The sequence below is a fragment of the Gadus chalcogrammus genome, chromosome 15 (genome assembly GCF_026213295.1).
Source record: "Gadus chalcogrammus isolate NIFS_2021 chromosome 15, NIFS_Gcha_1.0, whole genome shotgun sequence".
Lineage (NCBI taxonomy): Eukaryota > Metazoa > Chordata > Actinopteri > Gadiformes > Gadidae > Gadus > Gadus chalcogrammus.
The window spans coordinates 852,843-876,864 of NC_079426.1; the positions used below are offsets into that span (position 1 = coordinate 852,843).

General features: G+C 49.3%; 1 protein-coding gene across 1 annotated transcript in view; it reads right to left on the reverse strand.

Moving 5' to 3' along the window:
- ptpn20 (protein tyrosine phosphatase non-receptor type 20) overlaps positions 1 to 21,938 on the reverse strand; it is a 33,552-nt gene extending 11,614 nt beyond the window's left edge. The window contains 32 exon segments of the mRNA XM_056609834.1: positions 10 to 184; positions 411 to 581; positions 837 to 1,578; positions 1,846 to 2,447; positions 2,801 to 2,899; positions 3,622 to 3,824; positions 6,000 to 6,165; positions 6,756 to 6,841; positions 7,388 to 7,481; positions 7,834 to 7,935; positions 8,303 to 8,511; positions 9,265 to 9,426; positions 9,544 to 9,651; positions 9,770 to 9,847; positions 9,929 to 10,002; positions 10,219 to 10,507; positions 10,891 to 11,053; positions 11,663 to 11,848; positions 12,290 to 12,442; positions 12,827 to 12,965; positions 13,082 to 13,217; positions 13,646 to 13,820; positions 14,510 to 14,584; positions 15,120 to 15,273; positions 15,697 to 15,772; positions 16,215 to 16,298; positions 17,168 to 17,243; positions 17,675 to 17,854; positions 18,241 to 18,306; positions 19,059 to 19,222; positions 19,442 to 19,587; positions 21,596 to 21,938. Coding sequence (XP_056465809.1) covers positions 10 to 184; positions 411 to 581; positions 837 to 1,578; positions 1,846 to 2,447; positions 2,801 to 2,899; positions 3,622 to 3,824; positions 6,000 to 6,165; positions 6,756 to 6,841; positions 7,388 to 7,481; positions 7,834 to 7,935; positions 8,303 to 8,511; positions 9,265 to 9,426; positions 9,544 to 9,651; positions 9,770 to 9,847; positions 9,929 to 10,002; positions 10,219 to 10,507; positions 10,891 to 11,053; positions 11,663 to 11,848; positions 12,290 to 12,442; positions 12,827 to 12,965; positions 13,082 to 13,217; positions 13,646 to 13,820; positions 14,510 to 14,584; positions 15,120 to 15,273; positions 15,697 to 15,772; positions 16,215 to 16,298; positions 17,168 to 17,243; positions 17,675 to 17,854; positions 18,241 to 18,306; positions 19,059 to 19,222; positions 19,442 to 19,565 — 5,311 coding nt within the window. The 5' untranslated portion in view covers positions 19,566 to 19,587; positions 21,596 to 21,938.
- Between the last annotated feature and the right edge of the window lie 2,084 nt (positions 21,939 to 24,022).

The following is a 24,022-nucleotide window of genomic DNA, read 5'->3' on the forward strand; positions in this document are numbered from 1 at the left end:
GCCCCTCACCCAGCTGCCCCGAGGGGGTCTTGTGCAGGACGATGTCCGGCAGGCTGTCGCAGGACGGGGGGGCCACCAGGTTGCTCACGGCCCTCCCCAGGGTCATGCTCAGGTGGCGCGGAGACGACCGCAGGATGGTCATAGCGAGCTCGTCCGCCACGCGGGTCACATCGTGGCCGTTGACCTGCGGGACAGAGAGGCCCAAAGCGTGTTCCCATTAGGGACGCATGTATAGATGGGTGTGTGTGTCTGCCTGCCCGGTGATGGTTTCTGACTGTGTGAGTGTGTGTGTGTGTATGTTTGTGTATGTCTGCCTGTGTGATTGTATGCGAGTGTGTCGTTGTGTATGTATCTTTCTTTGCCAATGTGTGTGTGAGTGCATATGTGTCTGTGTGTGTGTGTGTGTGTACCGTGACGAGCCGGTCCCCTGACCGGAGGCGCCCGTCGGCCCGGGCCGGGTTGTCCAGGATGTCCTGGACGTAGTAGCTGTTGTCCAGCTTGCTGCGGGCGATGGTGAACCCAAAGCTCCCGTTCCTGGACTTAGTCAGCTCCACCGACAGCTCAAACTCCTTGTTCAGCCCCTTCGAAACAGAACGACAACACACGACTCAATGGATCACCCTGCGAGGAAACACGGAAACTACAACGATCCAGATGCAACGTCCCTATTATTACGTCAACGCTGGATCCAAAGCAGCTTCCGATAACAACATCAACAGAACCACGTCCCGTGCAGGAGACCCGTGCTCCATAAGCAGGAGGACCTGAAGGCTACGTGGCTGGAGGAGGCGTCCTTTGGGCCGGGCCTCAAACAGCAGAACCCCTCTGACCCTCACCTCTCGAGGGTCATCGTCCTCCTCATCGTTCTCTCCGTAGTCGGCGAAGGTGTAGTCGTTGTACTGCTTGATGCTCCACTCAGGGGACACCTCCTTGGGCATGAGGCTGACCAGCACGTCGGGGCTGAGCAGCACGGGGGACCGCGCCGTGGGCAGCACCTGGGTGGTGATGGGCGCGGGGGGGGGCAGCAGGGTCTTTGGGGGTGTTGGCGGCGGCGGCGGCTGGGCCGGGGGGTGGGCCGGGGCCCCCAGGGACCGGCAGCCGCCCCTCAGAGCGGGGTGGGGGTGGGGGTCCCTCTGGGGGTACAGGGGGGCCTTGGGCTGCGGGGCCGAGCGGCCCTGAGGGGAGGGGTGCGCGTGGGAGCTGCTGGTCAGGATCCCGGCGGGGGCCGGTGGAGCGGCCGGACCCCCCGGGGTGGTGCTGGGGGGGGGGAGGTGGTGCGCCGGGTGGTGGAGGCTGTAGCGGCTGAACACGGTCGCCAGGTGGCTGGGGGGGGCGCTGGGGTTAGCGTTGGCCGCGGGCGTGTGGGGGATCAGAGGGGGGGGGCTGGGGGTCTGGGCGGCCAGCGGGGCGTGGCTGGGGGCGTGGCCGGGGGCGTGGCCGGGGGCGTGGCCGCGGGCGGGGTCGCGGGCGGGGTCGACCGTGGAGCTGATGGTGAGGTACTCCTCGTCCGCCAGGATGGTCAGCCCGTTACCCATCATGCAGTAGGTCATGCCTCCGTCCGCATCCTCCCGGATTCCGCTGAGGATGAACGCATGAATTCAGCGATCATTCATTCATCAGACTCAACGTCGGTTTAACGAACGTGTTTGAGTAGAGAGGTACGAGTGTGCCAGTGTGCGTGTGTTTGTGTGTGCACGTGTGTGTGTGTGTGTGTGTGTGTGTGTGTGTGTTTGTGTGTGTTCGTGTGTGTGTTTGTGTGTGTGTGTGTGTGTGTGTGCGTGCGCACGTGCGTGTGTGTGTGTGTGTGCACGTGTGTACGTGCGTGCGTGCGTGTGCCTGTCTCACCTGGTGTACATGGGCTTGGGAGCCTTCCGGGGCCCGCCCCTCTCCAGGAGCTCCGCCCCCGGCCGGGGGGTCCGGCCCCGCCCCTCCGGCGCTCCCCCCTCCCCGTGCTCCTTCGCCCCCCCCGCCGCCTCCGTCCTCGGCCGGCCGTCCCACAGCGGGCCGGGCGGGGGCAGGGGGAAGCGGCGGGCGGTGGGGGCGCTGGGCGAGGCGGGGGAGGCGGGGGAGGGGGGGGAGGGGGGGGAGGGGGGCGTGGGCGGGGAGGCGGGCTGCGGGGCGGAGGCGGGGTGCGGCGGGGAGGGGGGGGGCGTGGCGGCGGGGGGCTCGGGGCAGGGGTCGCTGACCAGGCTCTGCAGGCTGTCCAGGCTGTCCTGGCTCTGCTGGGGGGCCGACTCCCCGGAGGGGGGCGGGTCGGGGGTCTTGGTGCCCGTCAGGTCGGCGGCCGACACCGACTCCTGGGGGCCCTGGGGGGGGCCCTGGGGGGGGCCCCCGGGCCGCGGGCCCAGCCCGTGCTCGAACTGGAAGCGCAGGAGCTGGCTGTAGTTGTCCTCCCCCAGGCGCAGGTCCAGGGACTTGGAGCGGACCTCCCGGCCCGGCCGGGGGCTCTGGGGGGGGGGGAGACAGTAAGGGTCGGAGCTGGAGGAGGGTCCTGGGACCTTGTGTATGGTGCTCATGTTTGTTGCCGTGTGCTCTGAGCCTGAAGTTCACGTTGAGGTTCAGACTCAGTTTATCTCAGACATAAGCTCTATCTGAACATACATGTTGTCAATCAAAAAAAAATCCTGTTATAATTAGCATTATCACATCGTTCACGTGTTGTGAGAGAGTATGGTGTTTCAGCTACATCACTACAGTGTTTGTGTGTGTGTGTGTGCGTGTGTGTGTGCGCGTGTGTGTGCGTGTGTGTGTGCGTGCGTGTGTGTGTGTAGTCCTAATAGTGTGGTGTGCGTGTGCTTACCAGTGTGTTATCGTCCATCTCGGTGAGCTCCCCTGCGGTCGGTCTACAGATGAGCAGCTGGACGTCTGAAGGAGCTCCTCGGAGCAGGAACAAAACCCTCTGGCCCCGAGACAGCCCCGGGGGCAAACAACCATCAGACACTCCTGTGTGTATTTGTATTTGTGTGTGTGTGTGACTAGGTTTGTGCACTTATGTAGTGGGGTGGAGCATAGGTACGAGACTACTGCTGTCTCATCGTTTGTCTTTGCTTTTGTGTCTTGCTCTCCTTTGTAAATAACAATAATAATACAAAAATAACAGATTCATTTCATATTTTAAACAGCGTTTTCCCCAAACTCCAAAACGCGGTAGAACCCATTAAAAGCAACAACGACATCCAACGAAAGACAAAGAACAGAGGACCGACAAGAAGAGACGCCTATTTGAAAAAACAAGCTAATCCATTCCCTTGGATGTGGTCCCCCGTAGCTTAAGACTTGAGGGCTGATTATGGTCCCACTTCCACGCAACCTAGGGGGATATGGACCCCTTACGTCCTTGCAGACCCTCCATGCGATTGTGAGATTGTGTCCTTGCATCGAGGCGACGCAGCAGCGAGGGCTGTGATTGGTCCACTCACTCAAACCCGACGCCGAACCAACACAGGTTCGCGACTGCGTCCCTGCGTCGGCGGGGTCGTTGCGTTGCATCGATGTGGACCATATACACCCCTTAACTCTACCTCCTAGTAGGGCGCGGTCAGGACAGTGTCTGAAGTCTGACTCCCCCTCCCAGTCAGGGGTGGTCTGCCGCCCGGCCTGGGGGGGGGCGGGGGGGCTCACCTGGTACGAGAGGCCCCTGACGCGGTCCCCGTTGACGGCCAGCAGGACGTCCCCCTCCCTCAGCAGGCCGCTGTCGTGGGCCGGTTGCCCCGGGAACAGCCTCTTGATGCGCACCAGGCTGACTCCGCCCGGCGGCTGGGTGATGAAGAAGCTGAAGCCCAGGCCGCACGGGCTCTTCTTCAGGACCACCTCGTGGCTGTTCTCTGAGCGGGGGGAGGGGGAGAGGGGGAGAGGGGGGGGGGGGGTGTACTGAACAATCCCATTTGAATTTGGATTGTTCAAATCTGATCTGGGGTCGAATATTGGCACGTGTGCCGATATGCAAAACTATTCAAATGAAGGTCTGCATTATTCATGGGTTGGCCGTTGGATGGGAGCATGGAGGGCTGTCCCGATTGGACAATAATTCAATTTAAATATAATAGGGGCAGGTTCTGGAGAAAACTAAAAAACAAACACATATTTGCTGTTCCTAATGAATAATTGATGCGACGCTCTGAATCATATTGTATAAGGGTCTACAGTGTCCACGCTCTGAATCATATTGTATAAGGGTCTACGGTGTCCACACTCTGAATCATATTGTATAAGGGTCTACAGTGTGGACGCTCTGAATCATATTGTATAAGGGTCTACAGTGTGGACGCTCTGAATCATATTGTATAAGGGTCTACGGTGTCCACGCTATGAATCATATTGTATAAGGGTCTACAGTGTGATGCTCTGAATCATATTGTATAAGGGTCTACAGTGTCCACGCTCTGAATCATATTGTATAAGGGTCTACAGTGTGGACGCTCTGAATCATATTGTATAAGGGTCTACAGTGTCTACGCTCTGAATCATATTGTATAAGGGTCTACAGTGTCCACGCTCTGAAACATATTGTATAAGGGTCTACAGTGTCCACGCTCTGAATCATATTGTATAAGGGTCTACAGTGTCCACGCTCTGAATCATATTGTATAAGGGTCTACAGTGTGGACGCTCTGAATCATATTGTATAAGGGTCTACGGTGTCCACGCTCTGAATCATATTGTATAAGGGTCTACAGTGTCCACGCTCTGAATCATATTGTATAAGGGTCTACAGTGTCCACGCTCTGAATCATATTGTATAAGGGTCTACAGTGTCCACGCTCTGAATCATATTGTATAAGGGTCTACAGTGTGGACGCTCTGAATCATATTGTATAAGGGTCTACAGTGTCCACGCTCTGAATCATATTGTATAAGGGTCTACGGTGTCCACACTCTGAATCATATTGTATAAGGGTCTACAGTGTCCACGCTATGAATCATATTGTATAAGGGTCTACAGTGTCTACGCTCTGAATCATATTGTATAAGGGTCTACGGTGTCCACGCTCTGAATCATATTGTATAAGGGTCTACAGTGTGGACGCTCTGAATCATATTGTATAAGGGTCTACAGTGTCCACGCTCTGAATCATATTGTATAAGGGTCTACGGTGTGGAAGCTCTGAATCATATTGTATAAGGGTCTACAGTGTCCACGCTCTGAATCATATTGTATAAGGGTCTACAGTGTGGACGCTCTGAATCATATTGTATAAGGGTCTACAGTGTCCACGCTCTGAATCATATTGTATAAGGGTCTACGGTGTGGACGCTCTGAATCATATTGTATAAGGGTCTACAGTGTCCACGCTCTGAATCATATTGTATAAGGGTCTACAGTGTCCACGCTCTGAATCATATTGTATAAGGGTCTACAGTGTGGACGCTCTGAATCATATTGTATAAGGGTCTACAGTGTCCACGCTATGAATCATATTGTATAAGGGTCTACAGTGTCCACGCTATGAATCATATTGTATAAGGGTCTACAGTGTGATGCTCTGAATCATATTGTATAAGGGTCTACGGTGTGATGGCACCTCCTCCAGAACAGAGGCGGCAGACGCTCTGAGGTTTCACTTCCTCCGCTCTGAGGACTCCGGCCGGACCACAACCGTCCTGACAGCAACCACAATGTAGCTGTCAGATGACTCACACCACCTCCGGCGTGTGTGTGTGTGTGTGTGCTTCTGTTTGTGCGCTATGTGTGTGTTTGTGGATGGTTATGGGTGCACGGGGGGTTGTTAGTGTTTTTGCTTGTGATTTGGAGCGGGTTTGTGTACGTGCTGTCTTCGGGTTAGTGTTTGGATGTGTCTGTGTTTGGCTGCCTATTTATGTGTGTGTGTGTGTGTGTCTTTGTGTGTGTGTGTGTGTGTGTATGTTTGTGTGTCTGTGTGTGTCTGTGTGTGTGTGTGTGTGTGTGTGTGTGTGTGTGTGTGTGGGTGTGTGTGTAGGTGTGTGTGTCTAACTGAGAGTGAGTGTCACTTTGATTTCTGTGTCAGGGCACCAGCTCTTACCATCGGTTACAAAGCTGTAGTCCTTGGGCTTGCCACTCAAGGTCGTTTCCATGGGGACGTCGATCTTCATGGCCAGTGATTGGCTGTGGGCCAGGGGGGGGCAGGGCGATTCAGACCTGGTATCCAGAACCACCATGGGCTCTCTCTCCAAAAGCAGACTCACCACCTACAGGGGAATACACGCACACGCACACGCACACACACACACACACACACACACACACACACACACACACACACACACACACACACACACACACACACACACAACACACACACACACACACACACACACACACACACCATGTAGCACCATGCTGGTATGTGTAAATGTCCTATGATGCACACATCAGTACACTGCAGTACTATTGGTTTCTGGGTGTTTCTGTCCCGGCAGTCTGTTTCTCCGCGCTGGTTTCATGTTAATGAAGCTCTGAGCCTGAGGAGCGTCTGAGTAACAGTGTGGTTGATGTTAATCAGCGGGAGGAGTGGGGGGTGAGGAGGTTAAGCTGAGTGGAGGACAGCTTAGGCATCGGCACTGTGCGTCAGCGGCCTGACTCAAAGCGCCTTAGCATGGGCTAAAATAAAAACATATGTAGACAGATAACAGACCGTGTGTTTGTGTGTATGCACCATGCGTCAATGCTTTTGTCTTGTGTGTCTATCATGTGTGTGTGTGTGTGTGTGTGTGTGTGTGTGTGTGGTGTGTGTGTGTGTGTGTGTGTGTGTGTGTGTGTGTGTGTGTGTGTGTTTTACCTCTCCAGTCCTCTTCAGGCACTCCACAGCCTGTCGATGAGTCACGCCCCTCAGGTTGAAACCATCAACCTCCAGCAGTCTGTCCCCTGTTACACACACACACACACACACACACACACGCACACGCACACGCGCACACACACACGCACACACACACACACACACGCACACACGCACACACACACACACACACACACACACACACACACACACACACACACGTAAATAGCAGTATTGAGGGTGTGTATGCATGCAGCACAGTGTGTGCAGGTCAATCCCTGTGTAACGTGTGTAGTTTCTGCTCACTGAAGCACAGATAACGCAGACGTAGACAATGTCATGGACAAAGGTTTTATTCTTGTAAATATAATGTCAATTCTATCATTTCAATGAGGTTTCAGTTTATGGATCGGATAACACCATTACAACATACTTCCTGGTTTACTTAACTATACGATTATTGAGCGTGTGCTTCCAAAGCATCCGATAATGAGGCCAAAGTCCTGTTGAGAGTTTGAACCCCCGCTACACTGACGCTTTAGGAGAGGACAGAGGTCGGTGAGGGTCACCAGGAGGCCAAAGGTCAGTGGAAGGAAGTGAAACCTCCACAACGTTCTACTGAGTTTGTTTACCTATTTGGATTCTGGCGTCCAGCTCGGCCGCGCCACCCGACACCAGAGTCTTGATGTAGATCCCTCCAAAACGCACGTTGGTGTTTATCCCGCCCTGTGATTGGACAACGGCATCAGTCATGTGACAGACCTTCGAAGAATCCTTGTTTGCTGCTGTCACTTTCTCCAGGCATAATGACGTGTATGCACGACGTATGTGAAGTTAAGCCTGTTAACGGTATGCTCAAATAGACAGATTAACTATATTAATCTCATATAAGGGCTGATATCATCATTGAAATTACTTAAAAAACCTTTTGTTAGAATTGTTAGGTTTGTTAGATTTGTTAGATTTGTTAGAGTGATGTACATCATCACAGTTGAGGAACAGTTGTGCATGTAAGTCATAACCACACACATGTTAGTATCATGTAGTATGTTAGTATGTTAGTATGTTAGTAACTCACAGCCACACTTATGCCAAGGCTACCATCGTTCTTCTTCAGCTCCACGATCAGCTGCTCCCCCATTTTGAGACTGCAGATGGAGGGAGATCTGGAACAGGGGTCCTGAAAGAGAGCGGGGAACGATGAGAGGAGCGTCAACAGGGAGGGTGACGCCAGCCACGACTGTTGTTGGGTCTGACCGGCGTTGGGGAATAGTTACATCAGGGTCATTCAATCCCATTAATAAATCAATCCATTAAAGCGTTTACCCGGTGTGACCGATTCATCCACCTTCACCTTCTGTCAATCAGTTTATTTTTAAGTATATTCTTATTGGCTTTGTGCATCATGATGGACAGGATGGTGAAAAAAGAGACAGGGAGGGTTGGGGTTGAAGAAGGTGGGGATGGAGGGAAGGTCAAACCTGGGTCTCTAAGAGGAGTGTGGTCTACAGGGTGAGCGGGTCAGTGGGCCGAGCCGTGGTTCTGACCTGGGCGTCCAGTATGCGCACCACGGGGACGTGGAGCCGCCGGCCCAGCTTGGGGGCGGCCATGTTGGCCAGGGCCAGGGCCTCCTCCAGCTCCTCCATGGCAGGTCTGAACTCGGTGCTGTTCAGGGTGGTCTGGGAGCCGAAGCCTTTCTCCAGGGCCAGCCCCAGGTTACTCTGGGTCAGGAAGCTCTTACTGTCCTTCAGGGAGACTGAGATGCAGGATTAACACGTGAGGAATGATGAATGAGAACCAAAAAGTAGAGAACACAACTGCAGGTTGTACTGACGCTCGACTGCATGGCAGTAATGAATCTATTTATAATTTTCTATTTTATAATCTTATCTTCTATGCTTGTAATTTCTATTTGCACGGAGCACCTGGAACGAAACAATTTCCCCCCGGGGATCAATAAAGTTTTCTGATTCTGAATCAGTACGTATGGATCGAGGAGCCAGCAGGATCAATCAGTACGTATGGACCTAGGAGCCAGCAGGATGAATCAGTACGTATGAACCTAGGAGCCAGCAGGATGAATCAGTACGTATGGACCTAGGAGCCAGCAGGATGGATCAGTACGTATGAACCTAGGAGCCAGCAGGATGAATCAGTACGTATGAACCTAGGAGCCAGCAGGATGAATCAGTACGCATGAACCTAGGAGCCAGCAGGATGAATCAGTACGTATGAACCTAGGAGCCAGCAGGATGAATCAGTACGTATGAACCTAGGAGCCAGCAGGATGGATCAGTACGTATGGACCGAGGAGCCAGCAGGGTGAATCAGTACGTATGGATCGAGGAGCCAGCAGGATGGATCAGTACGTATGGACCTAGGAGCCAGCAGGATGGATCAGTACGTATGGATCGAGGAGCCAGCAGGATGAATCAGTACGTATGGACCTAGGAGCCAGCAGGATGAATCAGTACGTATGGATCGAGGAGCCAGCAGGATGAATCAGTACGTATGGACCTAGGAGCCAGCAGGATGAATCAGGAGCGGGTCGTACGTTTGGGCTGGGACACGATGAGCTCCACCTCGTCCGGGCTGGACTGCAGGATGGCGGCGGCATCGCTGAACGTCACCCCCTCCAGACTGGTCTTATTCAGAGAGATCAGACGCCCCCCTGGAGAATCGAAACACCACGGGGTCACCGTATGATACCTCCTCGCGTGTTACGCTGTACAGCCGGTAACAATGAACAGCTGGTATAAAACGGACTGATCAGCTGTTGCTGAACTACCTGGTCGGATTCTGCCGTCCTTATCCGCTGGGCCCTCGGGGACGATGGAGGCGATGAAGATGCCCAAGTCCAGTCTACCGGTGTTGTCCTCTCCCACGATCACGAACCCTGGGGAGGGGTTAGAGGTGAGCAGAGGAGGGAACCCAACGTGTGGAACCCACTGTGTGTTCTCTGTGTGATTCAGGAGGTCGAACCGAACGCCCGACGGCAGTCGCTCCGTGCTCACCGAAGCCTAATTTGGGATCTTTCTTTATGGTCACGCAGATGATCTCTCTCTCTGGTGGGGTTCTGGTCGGAGTGTCGACTGCGGAGAGGAGTGGTGAATTAGTTCAACGGACAGATGAGTAGAGAGATGGCACAACAGTTGGAAAAACAGATGGTTTACATCGTATGGAGGAAGAGGAGTCCTGTTTCTGGAGAGAGACACTGGACATCCATCTGGGAAAGACATCTGCCGAGCTGCAAAAAACAAAATACTCTGCTTTAAAAAACCAATTCATCTGAAAGCTTATAAACATGCTAGGCTACAATTGTCACTCGCATCCATAGGAAAACACTAGCTCTGCGAACATGAAAAGATTCAAGGACAAGAATACACTGAACAAACGCTGTAGAGCAGCAGAACCTCCCCCAGCGCGGTGCTGGTAGACGAGGGGGGGGGGGGGGGGGGGTCACCTGGTGCAGCCCTGTCTCTCCCTGGCCTCCCGGGGGTCTTCTGCCTCCGAGAGCTCCCTGTTGCTCCCGGACATCACCATCTCCCGGCTCATCTCCCTGCGCAGCTCCCTCTGCTGCCGCAGCCGGGCCTCCAGCTTGGCTGTCAGGTTGTCGCAGGACTTGGACAGGGCGTCCTGCTGGCCGGCCGCCAGCCCCACCATGTTCAGCATGCCCTCTGAGCACGAGATGCGCTTCAGCTCGTTGTTGCGCAGGCGGCACACCGCGTCCGCGTACTTCTCCATGCTCTCCTCTGGTCAGGGATCGGGGAGAAGGGAGGTCAGGTTACTATCCCGTCCTTCTGATCCCCTCTTCCCTTTTCCTTAGAAGGGATCGACCTCGAATGTGTCGTCGTTACAGGCGAGGACACATCGAAGGTCGCCTGTAACAACGTTGGGTTGTGTTTTTGCTAACACTTCATTAGCCGTCGTGAAGACATGGCTAGCCTAGCGCCCACCCACACCGTTCAGTGCTGCTAGCACAAAATGATCTAATTGGACGGAGACACAGCAGAAGCCTCGAGTCGGCTCAGCAGAAAGCCTCACAGAGGGTTTCTATCCGGCGGGGTCTGTCGATGCGTGGTTTAAATCATTAAGAGCCCTCTTGCCCACTAACTGCGGTTGGAAGTGCCCCCACCTTGCACCGCGCTGTGGTTGAGCTGTCTGGACGCCATCTCACTGTGGAACTTGTGCTGGGCGGAGCAGAGGTTCAGCAGGTACTGGGCTATCTTGGAGCTCTCCGTCACAAAGCTGTGCTTCTTCCCGCTGGGTCCGCCACACTCTAGGGTCAGCTTCCGCCGCTGAAACCCCCCCAGGGCACAGCATGTAAAGCAGTAGAACCATGGACCAAACCCCCCAGGGCACAGCATGATGTAAAGCAGTAGAACCATGGACCAACCCCCCCAGAGCACAACATGTAAAGCAGTAGAACCATGGACCAACCCCCCAGGGCACAGCATGATGTAAAGCAGTAGAACCATGGACCAAACCCCCCAGAGCACAACATGTGAAGCAGTAGAACCATGGACCAACCCCCCAGGGCACAACATGTAAAGCAGTAGAACCATGGACCAAACCCCCCCTGGAGCACAACATGATGTGAAGCAGTAGAACCATGGACCAAACCCCCCCTGGAGCACAACATGATGTGAAGCAGTAGAACCATGGACCAAACCCCCCAGAGCACAACATGATGTGAAGCAGTAGAACCATGGACCAACCTTTCCGGCCGGTGACCCTAATTTTTAAGTTTGGAAAACGCTACACAGATTTCTTGCATCGTTGCTTCCACACACGTCTTATGAATAGCAGCAGTTTGGTCGTAATTCTAAATCATGAGCCTGACTCATCGGACGGCCGTGAGGCAGCGGTCAGCTGGGGGAGGGCGAGGACAGCGCGGCGAGCCGTACCCCTGTGGAGATGGAGTCGGTCTCCCTCCAGAGGAAGCGCCGGGTGACCGTGCGCATGTGGTTCTTGGTCTCGTAGAGGACGATCCCCTTGGCGCAGATGCCCAGCACCAGCTCTCCCACCACCGGCCTCTTCTCCCGGCCCACCCGGTAGAACATCACGCCGTACTCAGGCAGCTGCTGGGTGATCTGGGAGCGTTGGGCAAACGGACCCTTAAGTCAGCGGTCTTTCAGATAACTTTATTTAAATGACAAGCCATTCTTCCGTAATTTACAAGATGTCCCTGATTCTGCCAGCCTCACAGCTTATCATCTTCTCGCCTTATCATCATGGTCAATGTCTCAATAGAATCTTTCTTTATCAGGCCTAGTAAACACTCTGTATGCTCTGTACTCATACCCTTTAGTTGTATGTAGCTGTGAGTGTTTTAGATTCCTTTTATGTGTGTGAGACATGCATGTGTAAGTATGTATATTCTGCCACTGGATGCCTACAATTTCCCTATGGGATGAATAAAGTATCAATCAATCAATCAATCAATCATGAACATCCTCATCAAGGCCGCTCCAGACCTAGACGGTGTACGTGTGTTTGTTTGTGAGCGCGGTTGTTGTTGTTGTTGTTGGTACCTTGAGGTACTCGATCTCGGCCTCCTCGTGCAGCATCTGGGCGTGGCGAGCGTGGAGCCGCGGTAGCTCCTCCTTCAGCGTGGGCAGAGCCATCGTCTCCAGCATCCTCTTAGAGACGTAGTGCTCGGGTTGGTAGTAGCTCTTACCGTACAGCTGCCAGACACAACAACAACAGACGGGTTTGGAGGCGGCGGAGTGATAATCATATCAATGGCACAATCATCTACTTTATTCAATCAATAATATTCCTCTCTAAAACTATTTGGCAGCGGTTGGGGTTTCTCTCTGAGGTCACTCAGGCTAAGTATGAATGCATTGATGTTATTGTTAGACGCTTTGGATAAAATCACCCACTTGAAATATATAATGATAATACAATAGTATAACAATCAATGTCATGCTGATGCCGTTTTTTAGGGTTAGGGTTGGGACTAGGTGTTGCGGCTAGGGTAAGGCTTATGTGTAAGGGTAAAGGTTAGGCATAGGTTTATGATAAGGGTTAGGGTTAGGGTTAGGGGTTTTGTTTAGCAATGGTACCTCTGGCATGTAATCCCCAAACTCTGCCTGCAGGGCGAGAGCCGCCAGGAACATGCCTGTCTCCTCGTTACAGTGTAGCCTGTCTTCCAGGATGTCCTTCCTCATCTGCAGGAAGTACTGGTGACGAGTCAGTCTGTGTCTTGGAGCAGAAAAACAACACATCTGATGAAAAACCCTCATCGGTTTTAACATGCAAAATGTGACTTTAAACTTGGCATCAAAATACAATCAAGATCATAAAATAATTGTACTTACAAAACGAAGGAGATATCGTCCACATAGAATTTCACGCGTAAAAACAATGCAAAGGTGGACAACGGCATTTTCTTCCAATACTCTGGGGCGACTTTCGATATTTTGATCTCGTGATCCAAAAAAAAATATTCATCATCTGTTAAAATATAAAATATTAGGTACAATAATGAGACAACATTTCCGAAATGATCAGAGCAAACATTTGCCATATAACATCTCTAAGTATGTGATTGTTTATAAAGTACATCCAGTATAGCTTAATGTTTTTACTTTGCCTATGATCTGTGGATCACTTTACATGTATGCCAAAGTTCTACAGCATACTACACAATAATATATATATCTATACAAAAAATATACATATATACAGTATCTTGGTAGTACATGCTCATGCTTTTTAATATATTCATATATTAACTTGTATGTACAACTTGAACTTGAAATGTATTCCAGCATTCAACATTCAAAGGTTCAAGTGCATGTATGATTGTACATACATTTGACACTTCCTAGATCAATGCATAAACACACAAACAAGGCCGCAGCCTTGTGATGAACCATTACCATCTAGGAAGGCAAGGCCAAAGTAGAAGTGCTCCACCAGGTTTGCATGGGCCACCACCATGTCAAACACATCCCTGGCCCTGGACTTAAGGTCGCAGCGGACCACAACACACTGGGCACTAGGCAGCGTCACATTCACCTCCCGCTGGGACGCGCACGAGCGGCCCTTCTTGGACTGAGGTGCACACACACACACACACACACACACACACACACACACACACACACACACACACACACACACACACACACACAGACACACACACACACACACACACACACACACACACACACACACACACACACACACACACACACACACACACACACAAAAACACACACACATACACACACAAAAACACACACACACACACACACACACACACACACACAAAAACACACAAAAACACACACACACACACACACACACACACAAAACACACACACACACACACACACACGCACTCACGCACACACACGCACACACACACACACACGCACACACATACACACACACACACACACACACACACACATGCACACGTGTACACAAACACATACGGTAACACACAAACACAAGCACACACACAGGCACACAAATTCATACCGAAACATACACACAGGCAGACAAGAACACAAAATCACACTGCATAAGTCATGCAAAAAGACAAGAACAACAGAAGATAATGATGAAATCAAAGCTTACAACCAAGACAATAATACCAATATTAAGACACACCAACAACACATCCATATGAACAAAACCGTTGTTTTTTTTACGTAGAATATAAGACTAGAACACAAGAATACAAGATAAGAGGCAGGGGGGGAAGAGGAGCTCAACTGATAATTAGAATGTTTTACCACGATGGATCCCGGCAGCTCGAGAACCGTCTGTTGTTGGTCGTCCGTCATCCTGAGGAACTCGGGACCCAGCGCCTGCTGAGACACAGGGCACATGAGCTGGCTCTGTGGACATTACCCAGGGTACCCTCTGCTGAGCGTCCGCCGCGCCGACAGTACTGTGGCTGACACGCTGTGACCCAACACCCTCACTGGGATCCGCTCTGTTCTCCATCATTGACATTGAAGTGAATATATATATATATATATATATATATATATATATATCGATTTAGAGTACGTTGCTGACGTCACCGCAGGATCAGCTCTCCTGTTGTTTCACCTTCAGAAAAAAATACCTTTATGCCCGATGCTCAAAAACTAAAAGTTGTGGTTCTCCACATAAAAAAATTAATAAAATACAATAACCTGGTTTCTTCTGAAACCCCTCTAATTTAACTGCTAAAAACAAACAAAACATCAGTGGTTGTAGTTCACTATGAATAAAAACAATAAGGACACAGTCGTTGATCCATGCAAATAATCCCAACATATAAAAGCGCTCCTGGCATCAGATCCCCGCACGTCACAACGCACACCAACACACACCTCGAGAGAGGAAGGTTCCTACCTTGGCCTTCCTCTGGTTGAGGCTGAGCGAGGACTCGCTGAAGGTGATGGAGGGACTGTGTGTTCGGACCGAAGCCTTGGGTGACGTGTCCTGATGGGGACTACGACAGAGCCAGCTGCTGGTGCTGTCCCGGTGACGGACGCCACGAGGGAACCTGTGTGGGGGGGCGATGGAGGAGAAGGGCGCGGTTGTGTGATAGGTCCTGGGACAGGATGGGAGCTTTCTACGTTCAATATGACATATTTAAATATTCAGCGAAGTATTTACTAGCCGAAGGAGCGACTACTATTGATACCCGACCTCTTTCTGACGCCCTCGGTCAATTCACTTTAATACCAAACTAGAGAGAAACTAGTGAGTCTGATTATGATCACATTTGTTCATGTATTTGTACGTCCCTCTCACTATCCATGTTGTTTTGCTGGCACCCACGACTTTCTATTATTTTCAAGTAAGCTAAAGGCTGAATGGACAAAGTGTGTGTGTGTGTGTGTGTGTGTGTGTGTGTGTGTGTGTGTGTGTGTGTGTGTGTGTGTGTGTGTGTGTGTGTGTGTGTGTGTGTATGTGTGTGCGTTACCTGTCTAAAGAAGAGGGGTACAGAGGGATGGGGGAGCTCCTTGGTCTGTGCCTCCAGGGTCGCGGAGGTAGACTCCCTATGAATGAATGAGACGGACAAGGCCGCGATGAACACATGAACAGCCCGGCAAGAACACACAACTAGCCGCGAGGAACGCGGGACTACCTCTGGTGAACACATGAATAGATGTAATGGATGCATGCTAGCCGTGGTGAACACATGCCAGCATGCAGCTCGGTGAGCACACGAATGGCCTCGCAATAACACCATCCAGCTTGCCGAGCCATGAAGAATGCACGATAGACCACGGGGGAACACATGAGACGCCAGGGTGAACACATGAATGGCCTAGCAAGAACAACTGTAGTCAGCACCGAATGATCTAGTATGATTTATTTTTAGATGTATGGTATTCAAAAGAATGCCATAGACATTTAAAAGATGTCTTCCCTCTAGGCCTTTGTGCTGGCTGCTGCTGTGAAACACCTGGGGTTTGCCTTCCTCTCACACAGGCTTACCTGACTTTGAGTCAGAGTCTGTTGAGTATCTTCTCCCTTCTGCCGCAGAGCCGTCGCTGAAATCAGCAAACTGCCCCCTCCGCCCTGTCAACAACAAGGTAACGCCAGCATGTAGAAGAGGAACGGCGCCGGGCGCGATAACTCATCCGTGGTCGTCCTTCGCAGAGACACTGAGGTTTCTGTGACAGAATCCTGGCTAGGGGAGAGGTTAAGCTAAGCGACTAAAATGAGTGCTTGATATACTGGCTGTCCAAGTATCTTAATCCGCGCCCGTCTTTAGGGTAAAGCCTTAATCCTATTGACCTGCACCCAGCCTTTGGTCCAGACAACAATGCCTATTAGTCTATGACAACTTCACTGAATCTAGTTTTTTTTATCAACCGATGTTGAGGTGCATGCTACAGTAAATGGGTTAAGCAAGGGAGCAAGGTTTCTGTTGAATGAATCGCGGAAGGAATAAAATACTTGAGCCATCGCTAAACATTTCAAAGTTTGTTTGCACATTTTTGTGATCGCACGTATTGAGCCAATATGGATTTCTTGATATTCCGTCTGTACTCATTTCATGACACAAGTGGACAGCTCCAGCAACCTTGTGCACAAAACGTTTCAAAGTGAATGTTTATATCACACTTCAAATGATTGAGATTGACGTTTAGATTGTGCACAACAAAACTATGATGACGGCATTAATGTGACATATCAATATGATGTTTTTACAACACACTAACAACCGCTAAGAATGGAGCCAAAGATATGAGGACATGAGGACATAAGTCAAACTTGCTTACACATATGCATCGCACACGGCCCCTCATGCAAAGCATTCGGTTGGCTCTTCCTCAGAGAACATACATCGGATAATGAAACACTAGATACAGCTAGTTAACCCAGCAGCGCTCAGACACAACACAGTGACTACAGTGGGTCTCTAGAGACTGGGGGAGTCTCACCGTGAAGACGCTCTCTGATCATCTGGCTCCTGCCGCTCAGAGGGACGTTGCTGTCCGAGAGAGAGCCGTGGTCCAGCTGCAGAATGAGGAAACGATAGGCTGGCCTTCAGTTTCTCTTACTGACTGACTGACTGACTGACTGACTGACTGACTGACTGACACACTTTATGGCCTTTCAGTGGTCCTGACCACTGAAAGGCGTTCAACTTGTGTGATACATTATTTGTAGTGGCTAGAGGGTAGATGAACAGCCTATTCTTAAGTATAATATTAGGCGGAAAAACACCATCTGACCAACACCGTCGATTCATTGGAATTACATTTCTTTGGAATGGGTTCTGATTGCATGGTCTTGACTCCAATGGCAATTTTAGTTCCAAGAGAAGAAAGCAATTCTCCTATGATGATGAGCTATGACATATCCTCCTGCTTATGCTCATTCTCATTTGGACACACATGAAGACGACCAAACATAAGATGATCTGATATAATGACGGATGCACTCACCGACTCGTGAAGGACCTCATCCACCAGCTGACGGATGACTTTGGAGGGAGGGGGCAGGAGCGTGGTCTTGTTCTGAGACTCACAGGCCTCCAGGATGGAGTTCAGGTTCAACCTGCGGTGGACCAGGTCCTCGCACATGCTCAGAAGGAGGCCGTTCAGGTTGTCACTCAACTGAACAGGCTGTTGAACGCCCAGAGTCCCGGATCATTAATGAGTACAAAGTACTGGATCATTACTGTGTGATATCACTTTGGTGTGGCTGTGTGAGTGTGTGTGTGTGTCTGTGTATGCGTGTGTGTGTGTGTGTGTGTGTGTGTGTGTGTATATGTGTGCGTGTGCGTGTGCGTGTGTGTGTGTGCGTGTGTGTATGTGTGTGTGTGTGTGTGTATGTGTGTGTGTGTGTGTGTGTGTGTGTGTGTGTGTGTGTGTGTGTGTGTGTGTGTGTGTGTGTGTGTGTGCGTGTGGGTGTGTGTGTGTGTGTGTGTGTGTGTGTGTGTGTGTGTGTGTGTGTGTGTGTTTATGTGTGTGTGTGTGTGTGTGTGTGTGTGCGTGTGTAAGGACCCGACCTGGTTCTGAGGTAGATGATAGTCGACTGACCAGTACAGAGTCATTCCCAGGGAGTACACCAGCATCTGGGGAATGAAAGAAATCCACCAGTGAGTAGTGATATACAGCTTACCAACGTGGGGGGGGGGGCCTAGATCCAGGGGCCACCCCCTAGATCTAGGGGCTGCCATGCTAGGAAAGTGCTGTCTTGGTAATACCAAGACAGCATTTTCCTAGCATGGTAGCCCAGACAGATGCACTTTTGGAAACGTGTTAATAAATGAAGTTATTGGCTTTAAATTATATCCATCAGATGACCCTGGTTTCATTCTTTCTTTTTTCTATTGACACGCTCAATAAATTAACAGAGCAGGACAGCTAAATCCCGGCTGGATAGTCACTCTCGCTGTGTAACCACCAGGTGGCATCTCTGCGTCCGTTACTCACTCACATGACGACAAATCCTGCAAATGTGCAGGGATGATTACACTGCTGCATCCTTCCCTCACAACAACATGGAGGTCAGAACACAGATTCACCAATTCAACATCAAACACGTCTACAACTGGGATCAGCCAATCAAACACTCCCACAATCACTGTAAAGGACTAGTCTAGTGTCAACCACATATCTAGGTATTGTGTGTGTGTGTGTGTGTGTGTGTTTGATTGTGTGTTTTTGTGTTTGTGCGCATGTGTATGTGCATGTGTGAACAAGTATATGTGCGCGCATACATGTGTGGGTGTAGATGTGTGTGTTCGTGTGTGTGTAGATGTGTGTGTGTGTTCGTGTGTGTGTAGATGTGTGTGTGCGTGTGCGTGTGTGTGTGTGCACTGACCCGCTCTATGGCAGGCTTGGCTGAGCTGGCCCGGCCCTGCAGCATCTCCGGAGCGGTGAAAGTTGATACCTCATCGGACAGCGCACAGTTCTTGAACGCCAGGGTACCCGTGGCGGAGAGCAACAAGGAGCTGGGGCTGATGATGTTGTAGATGCTGTTGTTACCTAATATTGAAATAAATAAACAAGGAAACGAAAGAAGAAAGCATATTGTGAGAAAAAAGATGTCAGCCTATTTTTCTACAGGAATGTTGGGTTTACGCAGAAGAGAACATGAATTTATGTAGACTATAATGGCAGACTAGGCCTATTTCATTCATTTTTGCCGGGCTTATCCATCTTGATTGGGAGGGGCGTTTTGCAACGACAGCGCGCGCGCCATACCCCTGTAGGACACATCCACGAGGGACTCTGCAGTGCCCATCAGCAGCGACCACACCTCCTCCTCCACTAGAGGGCCCCCTCGGGCCTCCAACACTTCCGCCAATGTGACAAATGTGCTGCTCATCCCGCACCGTCTTTGCGCACGCCTGCAGGAGGTAAAATGGCACAATATTCAATATACAGAATAAGCTATTTATACGAGCATGCCACTTTCATTTTTCAACCAAAGCAGTAGTAGTAGTGCTGTAAATATATCTTACAAGACTTATTTATTGATGACAGTCATATGCACCTCCAACACCCATATTCTAGCCTTCATTTAAGTCCTTCTTATGGAATCGCAAGCTTCTTATCCCGTTTTTCGATGTAGTTCAACCCCACCCCATCTTCCATTTACAACTCCAAATACAAATGTCTCCCATCTTAAAGAATACTGTTCTATTTCTCTGAATCTACGTCGTGTAGTTGACATCTTCAGTGGGCGTTTCTTAAAAGATGAGGGAAAAGCCTGGCCTTTGTAATCTTCCTCTGATTGATTTGATTCCCTCAGTCTCCCTCTCTCTCTCTCTCTCTTTCTGTTTCACTCTCTCCCTGTCTTGCTGTTTTCCTTTCTCCCTGATCTCCCCCGCTCTCTGTCTTACTGTTTCTGTCTCTGTCCCTCTCTCTCTCCCACTCCCCCCCCCCCCCCTCTCTCTCTCCCTCCCTGCCCCACTTGTTTCACTAATAGGCTTTCTGTAGAACTGGGTGGGATCTACTGGTCACAGTTCTAGGTGTGATTCTAGTACAGCAAGCTGGTCGCGTGTGATCCCGGCTCAGGATTTATAGGTGTGTACATACAAGATAAGGTGGAGATGCAAGGATCCCATTGGACAGAGGAGTATTTGAATAGTAGGCCGAGATAATTGTGTTGAAATGTGTTCAGATCAGACACTGCACATCTAAGATTAAACAAGGGTGTTTATCTTAGATTTCAAACCCCGATCTAATTTCCCCCTCTGATATTTGCCAATAGGCCCCTAGACAAACGACAGCGGTGGTCTTTTAGGTCCAAAAGCAAGCATGACAATAACGCACAACAAATTAGGCAGAACATTGCTAATACAAATCAAGGTGGCCCAAGAGGCTATTTCCATCTGCATTGGCTACTTCCTTTCAACTGAATAAGCTAGTCAACATTATGGCCAATTGGCAATAGGCAGTTCCCTATGTAAGGTCCACACTACCAGTGATGCTGTTCCACTAAACAGATTTACTCAAAGATGCCAGTTTACTTTCTCCCAATTGCAGGCCTATGTTAAACCAGAGGTGGAGCATTTGATAGGCAGAATAGTGTTATAAGATGTCTAGATGTGAGTGGAGTAAGGCCTAAATAAGCCTGACCCATAAAACACATTGTAATCATGATTCCTACGGTGGTCTGTAGTTATGTTAAACAGGATGGGATTGTAATCCTAAAGCTTATACACACTATGTACTAAAAAAGTTATAAGCTGTTTAAGATGCCACTTCACAGGGACATGATACCCACGACACTTGGAAGATTTGCACTCTAAGCACTATGAGAACTCCCACGCCATTATATTAGTATTATTCAATCGACCATGTGGCAACGGTTGTTATCCGCATTTATCAGCCACCGACTGCCGAGGATCCAACCAATACACCATCCATCCCCACATTCACTAGTAGTCCATTACATTTCACTGACAGGCAAGCCACTAGAGGTGGGTTTCCACGTTTTACAACCACATTCTCCATCATGTGAACGCGTATACCTGAATTATGTTCTGTCATTCACACGCCGGTGCAACCAACACATTTTTATCCAAAAGGATTGTTTACATTGGTGTTGGAATGAGATACGAACACACAACATAACATAAGAGACGACCGTAAGGATTTCAACAGCAGCCTACAGCGTGGCATACACGAGAAAACTTTAGTAGAAATACTGCAGTCAATTACCCATGTAACACAGTCCTAATCCGTTTGACGCTGAAATGTTATCTGTGACTATGCTTCCCCCCACCCCCCACCCAATTAATTTTACACATATGAATAGCAGGAGGCAGTTTCATCTTCATCGCTCCACTTAGCAGACTAGACATTTCTCAGAGCTAATAGCTAATGAGTAGCTGGCTAAGGATCTTTTACCTCGTATCATACGTAGTGTATGTGAAGAATCCGTGTGTGTGTGTGTGAGAGAGAGTGTGCGTGACGGTGTGTCTCTTCACTGCTCCCAGCTTTGCTCCAACATCCTCCGGATCACTCCATGCCGTCTGGCCGCTTCTCCATAACGGCTGATTCACGCTCGCAGGTAATTCATGATTCCACACATCAATGGTGTGTGGCGTCCTTCCACATACGCGAATACGGGAAACCTTTGCTGTTGGCAACTATTCTTAGGCGTAAGGCTCTGAACACATAATTGGATTAAACTCACACTCGAAACCAGCGACAGGTCAGACGAGCAAGCCGCCAAGAGCTGTTTGGTTGGTGACAGATCTCCTCCAAGTGCTACCAATGTACCTAATCCGTGTGATGCCTAACAAGGTCCATTGGTACACGAGTAGGGCTGCGCGACACAGGAGCGGTCCTGTCCAGAGGCCTGCTTGAAGAACAAAAACATCCGAGCAAACGAGTGGATATTGTAGCCTGTGTGCATATAAGGCTACTGTCCCATAATGATCATAACGATCCGGGCTCTCTTCGAACAAGGGGTAAGGAGCTGTAGTCTTGCTGCAGTAGTCCTACTTCATGGGACATATCCATTCCGTGCCCAGGTATATAGCATGCGCCGTTTTTCCTCGTATTGCCCCCGAGGTATCTACGCCGCTCCTTTCACGGGATAAGAATAAATAAATAAATACATTTAAGTACCGTTTGTGGGCGCAACTGCAACCTAAATTATTCAGCTTCAAGTTAAAGCAATTTATACAATGCCCTTAGTCATTCTGATCAGTCTTTGCAGTGCATGGATTTTCTGGAAACCGTCCTTCTTGTAACCTGCGATTGTGTTGAACTCTAGGTGGTAGTCTATAGTAAGAAATAGCTTAGCGTATAGTTTTCTGCATAGTCTGTGCATGTTGTGGGCAGCTGCGATTAGCGCCCTGATAGGTAGCCTATGGCCACAATAACCGTAATGTGGGACTGGGTTTAGAAATATTTGGGGGAATTTAAATATTAGTATCATGATGCATCATTCGTATTTTTAAATCCTGATCAGTAAAGCTTTGTGGATTTTATTTTGTAAATAATAGTTGATGATGATGGTTATGAAGATGATTATACATTTTTTTGTGTGTGTTTTATGGATTGCTCTGCAAAGTGGTAACGGCATTAAAATGTATATTATAGAAAAAGGGACGCCAGAGCAGAGTAGTAAAGAGTAGTATAGTAGTAGTAGTAGTATAGCAGTGACATGTGACTGTATGTAGACGTATAGTATTAATAGTCATAGTAGCCTAGTACTTTTATACTGGTAATAGTCATAGTAGTATTGTAGTTGTTGTAGTCTGTAGTTAAAGGACTATTATGAGTAGTAGTAATATAGTAATATAGCATCAATAGTGAAGTATAGCAGCAGTGGCAGAAGTCGTTTGCAGGGATAGAAGTAGTCATAGTATAAATAATTAGCGTTGATCTAAAAGTAATATAGTAATATCAGTAATCAGGCTAATGTTAGCCTGATCGTTGATCTAAAGTAGTATGCTTTAAACAGCATATTACTTTTAGATTTACACTAATACTATTAGGCCTACTACTGGCCTACTGCATGGATACTACCGTCCTATTTGCCAGGGGTTTGACCTTTGTGAATGGTAATGCCTTACAGGTTAGTATACAGGTTAGATAGATAGGTGATGAATGGCCTCCGAAACACAAAGCAAAACAATTTGGCAAAATGTACTTTCTAATCCCTCATGTTCACTAAAAAAAACAGACATGAGGTAAGTTGTGATCCAGAAGGCATGACAATATTTTCTGTATATTTGATCAAAGAGTTTATTTCGATTTTCTGACCATGCGCCAAACAATGACTTTAGTAGCAGTTAATAGCTTATTATAGACCATATAAAGCCCTATAGACAGACAGACAGACATACAGACGGACGGACGGACGGACGGACGGATGGACGGACGGACGGACGGAAAGACAGGCAGACAGGCAGGCAGACAGACAGACAGACAGACAGGCAGACAGACAGACAGATTGATAGATAGAATAAAGTGAGTGTTGCATAATAACATAGAAACCCAGAGATACAGACAGACACACTTATATGGACAAATATGATTGTTAGACAGACAGCCATATAGATAGATAGATAGATAGATAGATAGATAGATAGATAGATAGATAGATAGATAGATAGATAGATAGATAGATAGATAGATAGATAGATAGATAGATAGATAGATAGATAGATAGATAGATAGATAGATGAACAGATAGATAGATGAACAGATAGATAGATGAACAGATAGATAGATGAACAGATAGATAGAGCCGATCCATCGATCGACCAATAGATAGACAAGACCGATGTGATAGAAATGGGCAAGCGTCGGTGGGTGTGT